General features: G+C 39.4%; 1 protein-coding gene across 1 annotated transcript; it reads left to right on the top strand.

Moving 5' to 3' along the window:
• Positions 1-15,762: 15,762 nt before the first annotated feature.
• On the top strand, positions 15,763-17,031 carry HTR1A (5-hydroxytryptamine receptor 1A; the record flags this gene model as incomplete). The annotated part of the gene is made up of 1 exon (XM_082623351.1): positions 15,763-17,031. The coding sequence occupies one exon, from the start codon at positions 15,763-15,765 to the stop codon at positions 17,029-17,031; it is 1,269 nt and encodes a 422-aa protein (XP_082479477.1).
• Positions 17,032-18,836: the final 1,805 nt, after the last annotated feature.

Raw genomic sequence — 18,836 nt, forward strand, 5'->3', positions numbered from 1 at the left:
TGCAGGATTATTACATCTGACTTCCAGGAGAGCAGCTGGGACATTACCCTCCAGCCTGCTCACCACAGAGAATCTGCTACAGTTAACAGCACATTTCTTTTCTCCAACACAGATCTGGCCTCCCCACCTGAGTATTTTTCTAACGCCGGCGCCCTCACTCCCCAGCTGTCTCCATTTGCTGCCTGAGCTTCTTTTCTCTCTCTTGTCCTCTTACTTCAGTTGGCATGACTCTGCTGTGGTCTTTAAATTTTGCCTGCAAACTTAGATTTTCTTAATTCTCTTTCCTTTCAATAGTGGTCAAAGTGCCCTTGAGTTTTTGTGAGAGTCAGGAAGGAATATTTATACATCAGTAAAATGGGGTAGCTTTTTGTAAAGTCCTATTTCCCATTGGCCTGTGGACTGGTGGCCTCAGAATCATTTAGGGGGCTTGTTAAACATACAGAGCCCTAGGACCAACCCCAGAACTACTCCATCAGAATCAGCAGTGTTTGGGGGCTTGGGTGGAGGGGGCGTCTGCATTTTTAACAAGCTCTTCAAGTGACTTTTATAAACACTCAGGTTCAAGAGTCACTTTAATTTGTTCCCTTCTAAAATCTTTCTATAATACTTTCTCCTCTTCTCTCAATGAGAAGGTGAAAAGGACTCACTGAAATATCTATTCCTGTACAGCTTTTGAGCAAAGCCAGAACCAAAGCAGATTTTCTATGGAGCTTTTCTCACTAAATACAAGGTCAAGGAGGTAATTGCTCACTTACCTTCCATGGTAGGTGGTCACAAAGACTTTGGTGTTTGTGGCACATTCTGTTGTAGCTGGTCAGTTATTTTTTCCTGTCTTGCAAGAGAAACCCATCTGACCCAAGCAGCAAGGGTGAAACTCCACATTCTATTTACAGCCCACTTTAAGTAGGAGGGAGGGCTAACCTAGCTCAGCAATTCCTAACCCTATTAACTCACGAGAATCACCTGGAGAGCTTAAAAAGTGTCAACACCTGGGCCCTTCTCTCTAGAAATTCTGATTCAATTGGTTTGGGGTAGTTCTTGTCTATTTTAAAAGCTGCCTAGATGAACTTCAAGCTAGATAACTACTATGTAGTTACTAAGGGCTTGGGATTGAGTGTTGTTTTCACTGGAGGTAGGAATTCCTTTGGTACAAAAGATGGGAATGAATATGTCAGGTTGAGGGAACTGTAAGCAATGATGTGGAGGCATGGGAGTATGGAGAGGTCTAGAAGGCAAGCTGACTCAAACTTAATCAGGTTTCATCACCAGAAAACAATGAACGTGGAGATATCTATATCTATCAACTACTCAGGTTCTGATGAAATGCCTTCACTAAGATGAAACTTTAGGTTTTAGTTTTCATGAAATGACATTTAGAAATATTCCTAAACTGATGCAAAATGGCAGGGAATACCTAATTTTCTGAACTACTTGGTAATGAACCTTGCAATACATTTCTTTCTTTTGGGTATCAAGAAAAAGTCTATTATCTCCTAAAGCAAGTTCATGTTTCCTGTAACGAGACAAAGAAAATTACATGGTCCAAGATGTTTTACTTTAGACTTCAGCTACTAGTATTAACACTCAGTGTTAATTTTAGGTAATTTGAATTTTAGTTCATTCTAGTGTTCACACTAGGCTCCAGATAAAATTTTCTTTCTCCACTCTTTGTATTATTTTCAACATTTCTTTTTAATATGTATTTTAATTATCCTATTTAGTATGCACTTTAACATATTAATGTATCTAATTCCTTTTAGAAATAGACAAATATAACTTTTATATCCGTCCACTTTTCATCCTTACATCCATACCAAGGCTCCTGCCCACTCTCTGACCTCATTCCCCCTTCATTTTTCCTTTTGTGCACTCTATTCTTTTAGTTACCCAGCACACCATGCTCAATCTCCTTTGCTTTTCTTCTACTTGAATTTTCTCTTCAACTAGAATAATGCTTCCCAATGCTCTTCATATCATGCAACATACAGAAAATGGTAACATTTTTACAACACACTGGAGTAAAGAGAGGAGGCTATTGACCGCTAGAGATGACTGGTCAGGGCCTTTGCTGCCCCAGGCTCTGCCCTGCTGGCTCATAGGCTGAGATGATCAATACATTATTGCAATATGCCACCAATGAGATCTTTGAATGGCTGTCCCCTTTGTATTATTTGAGTCTCAACTTAAATGTCAATTCTTCAGAGCAGCTCACCTCACCAACCCCACAAGCATAGACCACTTCAGCCATTCCACCATCCTTACTCAATTTTATCTTACTCATAACATTATCAGTTCCTGCAATTATCTCATTTATTTGTTTGTTTCTTCACCTGTTTATAGTTTGTTTCTACTAGTTTCAGTATAAAGTGACTGAGTTCAGGAATACATGTAGGTCCTATTAATCATTATGTACAAAAAGCCTAGAAAAAAATGGTAAGTACTCAATAAACATAGCAGGTTATTTGGAAAAGTGTGACTAGGCCTGGATACTCTCTATTCCTGGATGAGGCTTCATTTAGTGTGGCCAGGGAACATGCTTCACTCATGCTTAACATGAGTTAAGGCAAAGACAAACACTCTATCTTTCTAGTTTTATAGTCTCAGTGGGTGGTGTACTGCCTGGCTCATAGCAGACATACAATATGTGCTTGTTGTGTGAATGAATGAAGAGATGAAGGAAGGAAGGAAGATAGAGATAATTGAACACAAACTTCAATTTCTTTGGTCTGTTCCAAGTTTTAGAAATCTTCAACAGGAGCCAGTAGCAGTTAAGTTTGAAACCTGGATAATAATGTTAGGGGTCTTTTAACTGATGCAGTCAGGCTAATATGAGTCATCCATTATGTGATCTATGGAAAATAACTTAACTATGAAGACCCTCAGTTTCCTTTTCTGCAAATTGGTTAAGCTTGGGTTTGGTGAGTTCTGCAGTCCCTTACCATTTTGAAATCTGCTATATAAATCGACAGAGAGTCAGAAAGGGGATGTTGAGGAAGTGATCAGGCAGTTAATCCAGATAGTAGCCAGGATCCTCCAAGGGAGACCAGAGGCTGCTTTTTAAAAACATGATGGATGACCAAGAATGATCCAGGCAGCCCTCAAGGCATATTTCCAGGGCAGGGTTGGGCTTTCTACCTAGGACACTTATGTTGTCCTCTTTCTCTGCTCACCTACTTCTAAGCAGTACCTTCTCATCAGTTGGTGAACTTGAATAAATAAGCAACAACTGTTGCTAAGGTCATGTAGCTGCAAGTAGGAAGTATTTCTCCAGGGTAGAAAATTCTGTTTTCTCATTGTATTCAAGTGTTTTAGAAACAACCAAGCAGAAGGCCTTTCTAGGCCTCCATTTGTTTATTTGAAAAAAAAAAACAGGCTTAGGCTGTTGTGAAGATTAAATAAAACATTGCATGGAAAGGGCTAGTATAGAGTTGGGCATATAGTAAACACTCAATCAAGTTGGCTACCACTGTTATTATATTATGCAAGTCATGAGGTAGAAGCCAAAATATTTAATCCCGAATACTTGCATTTGATTCCATTTCTTTCTACTGAAGATGGAGCAGTTGGCTATGAAGTCCAGAGGAAGAGATCCAGAACTGCACATGATGATACTCATCTTCTTCAATTAAAATGCCTCTGTATATTAATAAGCCCAGCTGTGTTTCCCAATTTGGAAAAGCTGCAAAATCCAAAAATAAACCAAAACAAAGAGATACTTAGTCTGGAGGCAAATTTCAATTTTAGGTTTCTTACAGAAAAAGATTGATATTATTGTGTTCGACAGTAAAATTATATCAACACTACATTTAGTAACAGTCAGATACTACAGCACACTCATCTTCTCATCTACATCTCTCTAACAGAAGTAGATATTTTAAACATTTATGTCTTTAGAGAATCATTGTTTTGTTTGTTTTTGTTTTGTTTCCCATTAAGTGATGGGTCTGGGATAAATACCTTCTCATTCACAATAAAAATTACTGAAAGATGTGCTGGTTGGCTCATGCTTAAAAAATGCTATTTGTTTTTAGTTTTCAAGGTGGAATTGGAAACTAAGAATTTAATAATTTTAGAAGATAGATATCATTCACTTTAAAAATAAACACTGCTGGGCTTCCCTGGTGGCGCAGTGGTTGAGAGTCTGCTTGCTGATGCAGGGGACACGGGTTCGTGTCCCGGTCCGGGAATATCCCACATGCCGCGGAGTGGCTAGGCCCGTGATCCATGGCCGCTGAGCCTGTGCGTCCGGAGCCTGTGCTCCACAATGGGAGAGGCCACAACAGTGAGAGGTCCGCATACCGCAAAAAAAAAAAAAAAAAATAATAATAATAATAAAATAATAAACACTGCTAACAATAAGCTCTAAACAACTTTTCAAAATGTTATTTCTTGGATAATTTCAAGTAAGAAGTTACATTTGATAAAACATTAACAGCAATTTTTGACTAATTTTAGTTTAGTTTAAAGAAGTTCTTTTCCATAGAATTTTAAAGTAATTGACTATAAACTCAAACACTGTGATTTAGTATAATTCCCCCATACTTATTTTACATTAAATAATTTATGTATGTTTATCTGTTAAAATACAAAATATAAAACATAAAAATTCTAGTTACTATTTATGCATAAGAATTTACATTTCTTTTCTTTCTGGAGGACAGGTATATTTTACATAAATGGAAAAGATGAAGAAAGCCCAAGACAGAAAATATTTTGGAAAATTAATTAAAATTTTCATTTTACTAACATTGAGTGAACACATAAGATATAAGGAACTCTGATAAGTTCTTTAGTTTCATTTTCTTATTTAATCCAAATGAAACTTAATAAAATAGAAATTTTTCTATCTTCTTTTGGTAAATCTTGCAGACTCTGTATTCAAAATTTTTTCTCACTGCAAAATACTAAAGGATGATAGATAAGTTACAACTAACAGGCATAGCTGAGCTCTCAAAAATTAAGGAGAATCTTCAGTATCTGAAAAGGACAGGAACAAAAGCCAGAGTAATAATCTAGCACTGAAGTTATAGATACCTTAGAGACATTTGCTGATCAATGGTACATAAATCCTGAAGTTTTAATGTCTCTTCAATGAAACAGAACAACTCCTAAGGCATATAAAAGATGGTGTGGTGGTGGGGGAGGAGGGGTGGGAATGGAAACAGCTATAGAAAGCTAGAATAGTCAAAGAGCTTCAATAAAAACAATGTGTCTGCCTGGCTTGAATCCTACACAGGGATAAATGCTCCTTTGATAATACCTAGTCATAAATGATGTCCTCACATAGGATAAGTCTACTGTTGTATATAACAGGAGGAAACACAAATATTCCTGGGATAATGTCCATTGAACCAAGATTCTCAGGATTCTCATAAACAGAGATTGGTCAAATGAGCAAACATAAGCAAATATTGACTGTATAACAATAATCATATCTAATTAAGAAATCTTGATAAAACTAATTACTTCACAACTGTACCTTGGATAGGGATGATCTGAATTAAAGTGTTTAAAGGTACTCATATGTGCTTAGAGGTAGTGAAAAACATAAATAATACTTAAGTTGTTTATTCATGTTAAAATATTAAGGAAGGTCATGACTAGAATACAGAACTTTCTACAATAGAGGAAGAAAATTAATTTTGAAACTCAGTCAGCAGAATAGAAGGAATGGGTATAAGAGAAGCTTAGATGAGACAGGATGTATATGAAAACATAAAATAGTCATAGTAAAATTAAGACTAAACTCACCTACTAAAACACTAAGATTTTCAGAATTGGAAAGAAAAGAACTATAATATTTTTACAAGGGACTCACTTAAAACTTTGAAGACACAGAAGAGATGAAAATTAATATATGGAATGAGATATACTAGGCAAATACAGAAAAGAACTTGTATAGACAAAATAGACTTTAAGGCAACAAAAAGTAGTAGGGATAAGGAAGGTAACTAAGTCAGCAGGAATATATACTAATTGTAATTATGTATGTACCTATGATTATGTCCTGAAAGTATACAAAGCAAATATTGATGGAACTACAATCAGAAGTTGACAAATCTCCTGTCTTTGTGAGAGGTTACTCTATCCTATCCTATCTCCTTACTAATTTTTGTCTGCTTGATCTATCAACTTCTGATAAGGGTTGAAGTTGACAGATTAAGCAGACAAAAATTAGTAAGGATATAGAAGCTTTGAACAACACAATTAACCAGCTTGATCAAAAAGATATGAGTAGAACTATGCATATCATGATGAGATGACACGTCTTGCAAAATTTCTGACAACTGATCATGTATTAGGCAATAAAATCAATCTCAAATTTTAAAAGAATTGATGTATTTTACTTCACATTCTTTGACAATGAAATTAAGCTACAAACCAATAACAAAAGATTACTAAGAACATCTTCACTTAATTGCCATTTAGAAGAGTGCTTCCAAATTACAGAATTTGGAAATCACTATGGAAACTATAAAATAGAATTGACTAGAATAAATAAACACTGTTTTGACTGATTAAGAATAAAAGGGAAAAGACTCACACAAGTAATTAATAAGGATCAAAACAAGAGATTCACTGTAGATACAGGAAAGATAATTTAAACAACTTAGTAAAAATGGAAAACTTTTAAAAGAAAACTATAACTTAACATTGATCCTAGAAGTATTAATTCTGAATTATTATATAGCCACTAAATAAATGACATCAAGAATTAAAAACATACCTATCAAGAAAAACCAAGTCCAAATGTCTTACAGATAAGTTTTACCAAATAGTCAAAAAACAGATAATTGAGGTCTTATAAAAGCTATCCCAGAGAATAGTAAAATGAGGGAATACTCCACACTTCATTTTTTATAAGGTTGGTATAAATTTTGGTACTGATGTCAGAGTAGGACAGTATAAGAAAGGAAACTTATAGACAAATCTCACTCAAGGATTTAGATGCAAAACCTAAAACAAAGTATTAGTAACACAGAATTAGTAACTTAATTCTAAAACCAAGTATAAGAAAGGAATAGAATAGGAAATATAACTTCTTTAAGCTGACTAAGCATCCCTTTCAGAAATATACTATGTGGCGTAGCATTAGAAGTATTCTCTCTAATACATGAATGAGATGAGTATACCCTCTATTCCTGCATCTCTGACATATTAAACTGCAGTCCTAGCCAGTTCATTAGGAAACAAAAAGGTAATTAAGTGCAAAAAGCTTAGAAAGAAAGTTTTGTTATAGTATTTGCAGATAATTTAGTTGTCAACATAGAAAAGCAAAGAAAATCTACAGATTATTAAAATTAATCAAGTACACAGAAGTAAAACCAATCAAATAATCACATTCTTACATACCTACAAAAATTGAAAATGCAATTTAAAAATATACCATTCACATTAGCTACCATGTATAAAAGCAGAACTACAATAACAACAAAATAAGGTACCTAGGGTAAAAAAATCTACCACAAGCTGTTCATGTCATTAATGGAGAAAATTAAAAACTTTATCGATAGGAAAGGAAGGACTAAATAAATGAAAAGTTACATCATATTCCTGGATAAAAAGATCCAATAACATAAAGATGTCTGTTCTTTTGAAACTATCACATAATTTCAATACAGTTCCAATAAAATTCCACAATTTTAAGTATACATATGGTGGTGAGATGGAAAAGTTGATTCAAATTTAATATGTAACAGTAAAAGGCCAAGTACTGCCAAGAAACTTCTAAGAAAGAATAAAGTAAAAAGGATGATCTAGCATATATCAAATTTATTGTAAAAATTAAGACACTGTATTTTTGGAACAAAAATAGACAAACAGATCAATGGAAGAGAATAGAGAACTCAAAAGTAAACTCACCAGTATATGAAAACAAGATGGATGACAGAAGAGACTGTATATCAGGGGGAGAAAGGATGGACTATTAAATGAATAGTACTAGGTAATTTTTTCATTCTTATGGTAAAAAATAACCTGCATTCCTACCTCACACAATACACTCAAAAGCCAAATTTAGGGTGAATTCACCAACTAAATATGAAATTCAAAAAAATGTTGGCTGGTATCTTTATAACCTCAAAGTAGAAAAAGATTTCTTACACAAGACAGAAAATGCATAGAACAAAGAAATATTTATTTACATTAAACTGAAAAATGTAAATTCATCAAAAGACACTTTTAAAAATTGAGCCAAAGATTGAAAGAAAATATTTCCAATAATACAAATGATAAAAGATGAATACCCCTAATAGATAATGGACTTTAAAAATTAGTAAGTTTAAAAAAATCCCAAAGAACCCAGTTTAAAAGTAAGCAAATATAAGATCAAATAACTCACAGTGAAGAAACGTGAAACAACACTCAACCTTGATGAAGCAATGGGAACTTACACATTTTTAGTGATTGTGTTAGTTTCCTCAGGACACCATAACAAAGTACCACAACCTGGGTGGCTTAAAGCAACAGAAATGTATTGTCTCAGAATTCTGGAAGCTAAACATCTGAAATGAAATTGTTGGCCTGATACTAACTCTCTGACAGCTCTGGGGGAGATTCCATTGTTTGTCTAAGCTTCTGGTGATTGCCAACAGTCCTTGGCATTACTTGGATTATGACAGCATAACTCCAATTTCTGTCTCTGTAGTCAGATGGTGCTCTTCCCTGTGTGTCTGCCCAAATTTCCTTCCATTTATAAGAACATTAGTCATTTGATCTGGGCCCACCCTAATCCTTTATGATGTCTTTTTAACTTAGTTACATCTGCAAAGATCTTATTTCCAAATAAGGTCACAGTCATAGACACTGAGTCCTTTATCATTTTGGGTGACACAATTCAACCTACAAAAGTGGTTATGAGATTTTACACAACCAGTTTGGAGAAGAATTAGGCTATACCTACTGAAGTTGAATCTGGGCATATCAAAGGATCCAGTAATTCCACTTCTGGATGCTTAGATCCTTGCTACTCTAAGTATGGTCTATGAATCTGGAATATCAGTGTCACCTGGTAACTTGGCAGACATGCAGAGTCTTAGGCTTCACTCCATACCTACGGTGTCAAAATCTGCATTTTAAACAAGATCCCCATATACTTTGTTTGAAAATCACTACACTGTAATCCAGTTTACTCTAAATTACATGGATTAAAAAAAAGTGATATACACATTAATGCTCACAGTAGTTTTATTTATAAAAGCAAATGTTTGGAAAAGACTTAAACGTTCACTAATCGGAGAATGGATAAATAATTTGTGGCTTTATTCATAAAATATAAATCTACAGTGTAGTGAAAATAAATGAACTAGAGGTACTTGTATCAATGCAGATGAATTTCACAAAGATAATGTCGAGCAAAAAAAGGAAGTTGCAGAAGAATACATAGAGAATGATACCATTTGTATATTGCCTAGTGACATGTACATATGGTGTAAAAGTATAAAGTCATTCATGGGAATGATAAACACTAAATTCAAGAGTAAAGAGAACTTTATGGAATCATACTCTTCTTTTTCATAAATTTTTCTTAAGTATATAGGTATTTATTATTTATACTATATCATTCTTTATATTTTTGGTAACTCATATAATGTAAAAAATGGAAAAAATTAAGAAAAAATTCAAGGCTGGTAAATGGCAGCATAAGTATTTGAATCCAGAACTGTGGCCCTGAGCCACTACTCCCAACTAACAAACTACTGTTTCAACAGGCCAGATGGCTCAGTTATAGACTCATATTTTGTAACCACAATTGTTGTTTTTATATAAGTAGCATGTTTTAAAACAAGATTAAAATAATGTATTGGGTATTGGTTTTAGCTTTATAACAAAAAAGGTTATTTGTCAAAACAAAGTAAAATGTGGGATTTACCCCCAATATTGTTAGATTAAATGCAGTAATTAAATCTTGTTTCAAATAATTATTAAACTGAATTTAATTTCCAACTATCCTTAGACTAACAGGAAATATTGAGCTAATATTCCAAACAATTTTCTCATCTCAGCTATGCTCTTATCCTTTCAGAAGTGAGCTATGAAAATATTGTCAGAAAGAGAGCAGTATAGAGGAAGTGTACTCAGGAAAGCACATTTATTAACACCTGTCACTCTAATCTGATGATTTCCTACAACAAAAATACTGCCTTTTGGGTTTTGCTGTACTTTAACATTTTATTGGGGTCTATGAATTTCAATTATTGACTTATATTTTTGAACAAACAGTTGAGCTCCCAGAGAAGAGCAGACTTCTTTTCCTCAGTGATGATTGAACTTTTGTTGACATATTCATCACCACGCCCAATAACTTTTTTTTTTTTTTTTTTTTTTTTTGCCTCACTGCATGGCTTTTGGGATTTTAGTTCACCCACCAGGGATTGAACCTGGGCCCTTGGCAGTGAAAGCACAGAGTCCTAACCACTGGACCACCAGAGAATTCCCAATAACTTCTGATTTAAGTCAAGAGGTTCCAGAATGCAGAGGCCACATCTTTCTTCACTTGTCTCATACTCAGAATTTTCTAAAGAATTGGAAGCTTACCAAATAATTTAAAGAATAGGGAGAATGTCACATCTGAAACTGAGTAGGGGACAGACCCTGCCATGTCCCCTGCCTCTTGTTTGTAGAAACACTTTAGTGCCTTAGGCCTTCCCAAATTCCAGTGACCAGATTTAATCACAGAAGTGAGAAAATGCAGAAACAAAGGAAAACAGTCAAGCAACATAAAATAATAATCGTTTAGCCATAAAACAAAGTCAGGACATTTAGCTCCTCTGTAAGGGCTATAGATAATATCCTGAGGGGCATATCCTTGAGTTGTTTTGCAGATATTAAAATTCCCACCAGGTGGGAGAAGTTAACTACTGACCACCAGCACATAGACCCCAGACCGGTTAGAACCAGAAGGTTGATGATCTTGACTCCAGAAATACCATCCAGTTACCTCACCACCAACCAATCAGAAGAATGTCTACCAACTGATCAGGCACCCTGCAAACCTCTCCCTCACACTGTCTTTAAAAACCCTTCCCTGAAAGCCATCGGGGATTTCGGGTCTTTTGAGCAGGAGGTGCTGGTCTCCTTGCTCAGCCCCATGTTGGGCACCTTGCAATAAATGCTCTATTTTCCTTCACCACAACCTGGTATCAGTAGATTGTATTTGCTGCATGTAGGGGGATAGCAGACCCAAGTTTAGCTTGGTAACACATCCCTGTGCAAATTGTTTTCAAATAAATCCTCACCTGAAAGGGCCTTAACTTTTTTTTTCAAGCACTTGCTCTTTCACTAAGGCTACCTAATTCTCTTTCTCTGCACTTCTCAACAATTATCAGTAGAGAGAATTGATATTATTACTTTGCATCACTATTACTACCATTATTGCTTGAGCTTTACTGCATGTTTTTTATTTTATGGGCCAGCAAAGTGTATTAAATCACTTAATCTTCACAAGTCTATTTTACACCCATTTTACTATTGAGGAAACAAGAGCGTTAATTAATTTGCCCAAGGTCACACATCTAGTGAATACGTGTTACTGTGGGGTTTTTTTTCACTCTCTACATGCTGTGTTTTCAACATGTGTGTTAAATGAACAAAATCAACCTTACAGTTCCAGGAGCAGAGACTGAGGCATCTATCATTTCTGTTTTGCCACTGAAAATTTAGTGTGGTTCTGGGTCTCGGAGAAGTGTCTGTCATGTAGAAATAGCAGGTAAGTAACGATACCATCTGAGGAAGGTGGATGGTGAGAATTAGATACACAAAAAAACTGTGCTCAGTTTTAAAGGAGAATTTTTTCTCTTGCATTTTGGTTGCATTTCTTATTAAGGACCAGTTAATTCTTGCTGATAATCAGAAGACTACACTTCCTAAATTATCTAAGCAAAAATTTCTCCTTGAAGTATTTTTCTTTCCCTAACAAATTCCAGTAGAAAATTCACAGTTCTGGAAAATCTACAATTGCCTTGTTGCTTTAGTATTTGAAGATTGGGGTGAATAAAATTCAGAATACTTTTAATTAAAAAAATAATCTATCCTAGTTTTAATTACTTAAAAATATAAAACCTTTTTAAAATAGGAGTTTTAAAAAATTACTTCTGTAATCTCTTAAGCAAAATTTCAATTCTTTGTTATGTAGGTTATTTCTTCATTAATACAAAAATCAGCCATAATTTGGGATTATGGATGAACGTATCAATTATTGAGAAGACCCAACCATTACTGAGCTTTCAGCAATGATAAGACAGTCAGGTGCACAGCAAAACTTCAGCCTAACATCTTTTTAATCTTATGTCCCTGGTCAAAGAACTACATTGAAATGCTTGGCTTGTATCAAATTTCCTGTAAAGATGTTAAAAATCTTTATCTCCCATAACCTATTTTAGAGAAATTTCACATGATGGATGATGCATCATACCCCAGATCCATACTGACAAGTTTATACTTGCATCTAGTAAATTCAAACAAGAAATAAAAGCAGAATGACTGGAAGCTTTGTTTTCAAATGATGTCATCAGTAATATTCGCTTTAAGGTTAGTTTTTCTTTAGGATAATTTCAGAGGCCTTGAAGAACAAGAGCCTAACTCTTTATCCAGGATCTTCAGTTTGCACCATTTTCTTCTGGCATATCCAGGATTCTGTATCATTAAGGGTTAAACATAGAAGAACTGGCAAAATGTGAACATGAAGAAATGTAACATCATTGTGTTTTTAATATATATCACAATATTATTAGTTTAATAAAAAGTTTTACATGATTATCTATTCACTTGAAGGTTGTAGAACCATAGTGCTGCATATCCTTTTATACTTCTATTAGTAAGAGTGCCTATATATTCTTATTGAAATGAAATATTATGTACATTATTTCTAAGAAAAACATGAGCTACTTGAGAGTATTTTTCAACTTGAATAAAAAAAAAGCAGTGTCATAGAATATTAAAGCAGAATAGCAAATGCCAGATTTTGTAAATATTAACACCAGATTTACAGCATTTTAACTTTCTAAAAAAGGAAAAATAAACTTGTCAGTTAGTAAACAATTTGGGTTTAATAATAATGAATGCACAGTTGCTGACTGACATATCTACTGACTTACACTATGTTTATATGTGCTAAATTTGACAAAATTCATATTCGTTTGTACTTGACATGTAAATATTTTAAAAATTCAAATTTCTTTTATTTTACACTTTGTTTATGTTATCATCTGTATTTCCAAAGTTTTATCTTTGGAGAATCCAGACTTAAATTATTTTCCTATTAAAATTTTTGGAACTGCAACTGTATTTTAACAGTTACTTGGTTGTGTATTTGTGAGGAGATTTTAAAAGGGAGAATGAGTACCTTCACAAATTTTTAGAAGATTTCTTCAGAGTGTAGCCAGTATCGACATGTATACTTATCTCTTTCTTTTCAATGCCATGAATCATTATAAATGTCAGGTTCATTGTTGTGGCATGCTGAAATGATTGAGTGGGAACTGTGCCCAGCACTGTGTTGTAAAACAATTGATCTCCAAACACATTGTTCTACAGCATGCATCAGCCCAAATAGATTTTCTTTGACTTTCATGACTACTCTTTTGTTTGGTCTTGGAGAATTTAAAGCTCAAATTTGAACACAATATTAAGACTATCTGCAGTGACTCTGTGCTTGTTATCTAGAGTCATCTACTTTTGGGATTGCGTTCTGTATTTTTCCTTTACTTCAGTCATGTAATCAGAATGTATAAGTGAAGTTTGTTATATGCTATTCTAGTGGATTAGAAATCCCATTCTTTATCTAGGTGCAAATGGGATTAAATTTGGTTTTCTTGGTAAAGGAAAAGCTTAGAACCCACCCATAGCAGTCTCTTTATCTTCTATGTTTAGTCATCCCCATTTGGAAAATCCAATATTGTTTTTTCCCCCATTGGTGAATGTGTGCAAATGTATGAGTTCCAAAGTTCAGCCTTTGTTAGCACAAAAGCAACACAAGTGAAGGTGTTTGCCTAGGTCTATTAAAATTGTATTTCTAGATAGAACTTGTGAATGACAAATGCTGCAGGCTTTCAAAAAGAGCTAGAAAATATAGACTTTATATAGAGGATAAAGAGCAAAAGATGACACTAAAAGAAATTTTTGAAGAAAAGAAGAGAAAAAAATAGAAAACTCAAAGTTACTTTTCTTTTAATAACCATCGTTTTCTTTCTTGAAGTTGTGGGATTTCCTCAATACCTGCTTATTTTCTGCAAGACAAGGGTTTATAGATGGCGCTCTAAAGCATTTGCCGGAAGGTGGCGACACAGCCCTCATTGCCTAGAGCTGTCCCAGGTGCTGAACCCAGTTTCGGAGCCCACGAGAAACTCTGCTGCCAGCGATCAGGGATTCCACCAAGTTCTCCCTAGAGGCCTGCAAACTCTGGTTAGAAAAGCAAAAGGCCATAAAAATGCCCGACCTCATTTATAACACAAAGACAACAAAATTCCCTTCCCTAAATTTACTTGCTGCGGAGCTGTGGGAAATGGCCATATTCACTGAAATTAAAAACGCAATGGAGATGGAAAGGTAGGTGTGTGTGTGTGTGTGTAGAATACATACCGAATTGATTTTTTTTCTTCACTTTGAGATGCAGCTGTTTACCTATCCTTTGACCGGTTCTTTATAATTACTTTCTCCCCCAATTCCTCAAGGTTAAAAAAAGGCAGAGGCAATATCCTCCCCAAAGGAGACAGGCTGGACTGTGCGATGATAAACGGGGTTGATTTTTAAAAAGCTAAGATACATTCCCTTTTCTTTCCATGAATTAGTAATAATTTACAGACTGACCCAGGACTGTCCACCTCCCCATTCAGGCTCCGTGTGTCTCCTTTTCTCATTTCCTATTGCCACTCTGTGATGCTGACTCTACTTAAGAATTTGACAGAAATATGAAGCAGTTTACGTGGTTAGATTTGTTTTCCCTCGAGTTTGGCCGGGTGGGAGGCGGAGTTATTTGTTGTAATGTTGGTCTGACCGGCGGATCGGGTGTGTGTAAGCTAGTTCTGAGTCTCGGTCGACAAAAAGGGATTTGAACGCAAAGAGGCTGAGCTAGAGGGAGAGGAGGGCGGGGAACCAGGGGGAAGAGGCACTCAGGGTTGGGGAAGTGTGGGGAGGGGAGGGTTAGCGTAGGAGAGAGGGAGACTGGCTGTCGGAGCAACACCGGGGAGATAAAGGGAAGTGAGAAGGGAGAGGGAGACTGAAAGGGAAAACTAGTGGGAGAAAGAAAGGGAAAGAGAGAGGAGGCTTAAGAGAAAGAGAAGAGAGTAGAGGAGAGAGTGGGAGACAGGGAGGGAGAGAAGCAAGGAGAGGAGGGTTACAGAGTGGCTCTGGAGGACGGTGTTTCTCTATTCCAGATACTTCTAAGATTGGAGATTCTTTTCTGGTGGGGAGACTCCGGGTCTGGCAGCCAGTTAGGCAGTGGCAAAATAAAATGGACAGCGAGAGACAAATGTTCCAGCCACCTTTCCGCCGCCCGGAGATCCCGGAGCTGTTCTCCAGCCAATTCGTTTCCCAGCTGGAGTCTCTGAGCGCGCTGGACTACGAGAGCCCAGGGAGCGCCTAGAAGCTAGCTGCTCCTCGGAGATGCCTTCGCCTGAGCAGTAAGAACTTCCTGCTTGAGTCCCTGCATCCCCTCCCCCGTTGAAACTCCCCAGGAAAGAGGGGCGGAAGACCCCAGGGGGAGGGGCGAGGGGGATCCTGGCGCAGCTCTTTCTCCCCTCCCCCTCCCCTGCCGGGCGCGCAGGCATGGATGTGCTCAGCCCCCTACAGGGCAACAACACCACGTCGTCCCAGGGTCCCTTCGGGACACGCGCCAACACTACTGTCATCTCCGACGTGACCTTCAGCTACCAAGTGATCACCTCTCTGCTGCTGGGTACGCTCATCTTCTGCGCGGTGCTGGGCAATGCGTGCGTGGTGGCCGCCATCGCCTTGGAGCGCTCCCTGCAGAACGTGGCGAACTATCTTATAGGCTCGCTGGCCGTCACAGACCTCATGGTGTCGGTGCTGGTGCTGCCCATGGCCGCGTTGTACCAGGTACTCAACAAGTGGACTCTGGGACAGGTCACCTGTGACCTGTTCATCGCCCTCGACGTGCTGTGCTGCACCTCGTCCATCCTGCACCTGTGCGCTATAGCGCTGGACAGGTACTGGGCCATCACAGACCCCGTCGACTACGTGAACAAGAGGACGCCCCGGCGCGCAGCTGCACTCATCTCGCTCACCTGGTTTATTGGCTTCCTCATCTCCATCCCGCCCATGCTGGGCTGGCGTACCCCGGAAGACCGCTCGGACCCCGACGCGTGCACCATCAGCAAGGACCATGGCTACACTATTTACTCCACCTTTGGCGCCTTCTACATCCCGCTGCTGCTCATGCTGGTTCTCTACGGGCGCATCTTCCGAGCCGCGCGATTCCGCATCCGCAAGACTGTCAAGAAGGAGGAGAAGAAGGTAGCCAACAACCGCCTTGGTGCATCGCCAGCCCCGCAGCCCAGAAAGAGCGTAAATGGTGAGCCGGGTAACAAAGACTGGAGGCAGGGCATGGAGAACAAGCCAACAGGGGCTCAGTGCGCCAATGGAGCCGTGAGGCAGGGCGAAGAAGGAGCCGCCCTGGAGGTGATCGAAGTGCACCGGGTGGGCAACTCCAAAGAGCACCTGCCGCTGCCCAGCGAGGCCGGTGCTGTCCCCTGCGTCCCTGCCTCCTTCGAGAAGAAAAATGAGCGCAACGCCGAGGCCAAGCGTAAGATGGCCCTGGCCCGCGAGAGGAAGACGGTGAAGACGCTGGGCATCATCATGGGCACCTTCATCCTCTGCTGGTTGCCCTTCTTCATCGTGGCCCTGGTCCTGCCCTTCTGCGAAAGCAGCTGCCACATGCCCACCCTGCTGGGCGCCATAATCAACTGGCTGGGCTACTCCAACTCTCTGCTCAACCCTGTCATTTACGCCTACTTCAACAAGGACTTCCAAAACGCATTTAAGAAGATCATCAAGTGCAAGTTCTGCCGCCGATGATGATGGGGGAGTAGCTGGCGCGTAGGCCCACCCCACCCAGCCTGCCTCCCCTAGCCCTCTGGAATCAAAACCTTTGCTACTGTTCCTCTAACATTCACAGCTGCTCCGCGCGCTGCTTCCAGACCCCCTCCCCCTCCCCCAGCCCTCTATTCCCAGCGGGGAAGGAGGGAGCCCCGGGCAAAGAGGCTACAGCCGCGGGGCAAGAGAGTCTGGGAAACTCCTAGAGTCTGTGAGAGGCGACCTTGGCTCAAACTTTGGTCTGGGAATCAGTTTTGGTTCCAGCAATTGCTTCCTCCCTCTTCTGCCCCCAAATCTTCGCGGCGGAAGTTTAAGCCTTACCCGTTCAAGGCAAAAAAAATCGTCACAGAAGAAAAAACTGTACACCCAGCCGCCGCGCCCACTAAAGGCTCCCACCTGATCGCCTGACTGCTACAACTTGAACTTAAGGTTCAGGACTTTGCTTCATTCCCCAGCAACCCCATCCCCGCCCGCCTTCTTGCCCTAGAAACGTTCACTGTTTTTGCGGTCTCATCCCTTATTTCCTTTTCCATCTTCCCTTTATGCCCTCGCCAGTCCCTAGGCACTAAATTGCTAGTCGGGAAATCTGGGAGGGTCTGCTTTTCCCGGTGCCTAAGGTGTCCCCGGGAACCTCCGCCTCCTGGTGCAGACTCCCAGAGTAACTCTCCCGGGAACAGCCCCGTGCTTTGTTTTCTTGGATTCAAAACAAGTGGCTGGAAGTTGTCTCTTAGGGTGGACCTGTAAGTACAAGGCTGGACCAGTGGGGCAGAGAGAGGCAGAACGAATTTATCCTTGCCTGCCTTGGTGTCGGCACTCGCCAAAGAAACTGACAGTCATTGGGAACCTGTTATTACAGGTTGCTGGCGAGTCTGAACTGGCTGGCATCGCCACTTACCTACTGTGGGAGGCGCCCGCCGACCACGCTGCGCGCGCTGGGGCACGAGGGGTGGGGGTGGGGGGCGGGGGCGGGGTTGCCACGTGCCGGGAATCCCCGAGCCTTCCGCCCTCTCTGAGGTCTGGCGTGCGCTCAGCGCGCGCTGAAAACTAATCCCGACTGGAGCCATCCCTCCGCCTATGCCCCAGGACCCGCTGAAGAGAGGGTAAACAACAGCTAAGGTTTGCGGAAGCCGGCGCTTCTAGGTCCAGCCAAGCTCTAGAGACCAGAAAGACCAGCAAGTCCCACGGGGTGGCGTTTTCCAGGTGGGCCCGAGCTCTAGCTGGCACTCCCCTTGGAAACTGAAAGAGCAAGTTTATCCAAAAGAAGCAGATTCTTTTCCGCCTAATTCCACCCCTCGCCCTTTTCGGAGAGGGAGATAGGTCTGTTTAGCACATCCTAACACTACACAGGATTTGTTCTGCAGGACGTCCAGGACACTTAGTTAACCATGACTTTGGTTCCCAAAAGGGAAATTTGGGCTTTCAATAGAATGGGTCCCCGATAGGTTTAGCACTATGTGTGACCTCACAGGCGCTTACCCTAAATAATGAGGCCCTAAAGAGCTAGCTAGGCGTGCTGTCTCTGCGGAGTCCCGGAGACTCTTGTACATTTGCTCCTTGACCTGACTACCCTGCAACACAGGTTTGCCGGGAAACCGGCCACTTGCCATTTGAATACGTGGAGCACTCCAAGCTTTCTTCCCCTTAAAAGTATTCTTTCAGCCTTGCCACTCCTGCTGAAAAACTGGTTATCTTTACTGCCCCAGAAGGGAAGTTTTTCGGTGCTCCATTTGAATGTAAATTTCCATCCACGTGACCGGAGTCAAGAGGTTTGTTATAGTTAGATTCGT

The sequence above is a fragment of the Mesoplodon mirus genome (assembly GCF_964341445.2).
Source record: "Mesoplodon mirus genome assembly, chromosome: 5".
NCBI lineage: Eukaryota > Metazoa > Chordata > Mammalia > Artiodactyla > Ziphiidae > Mesoplodon > Mesoplodon mirus.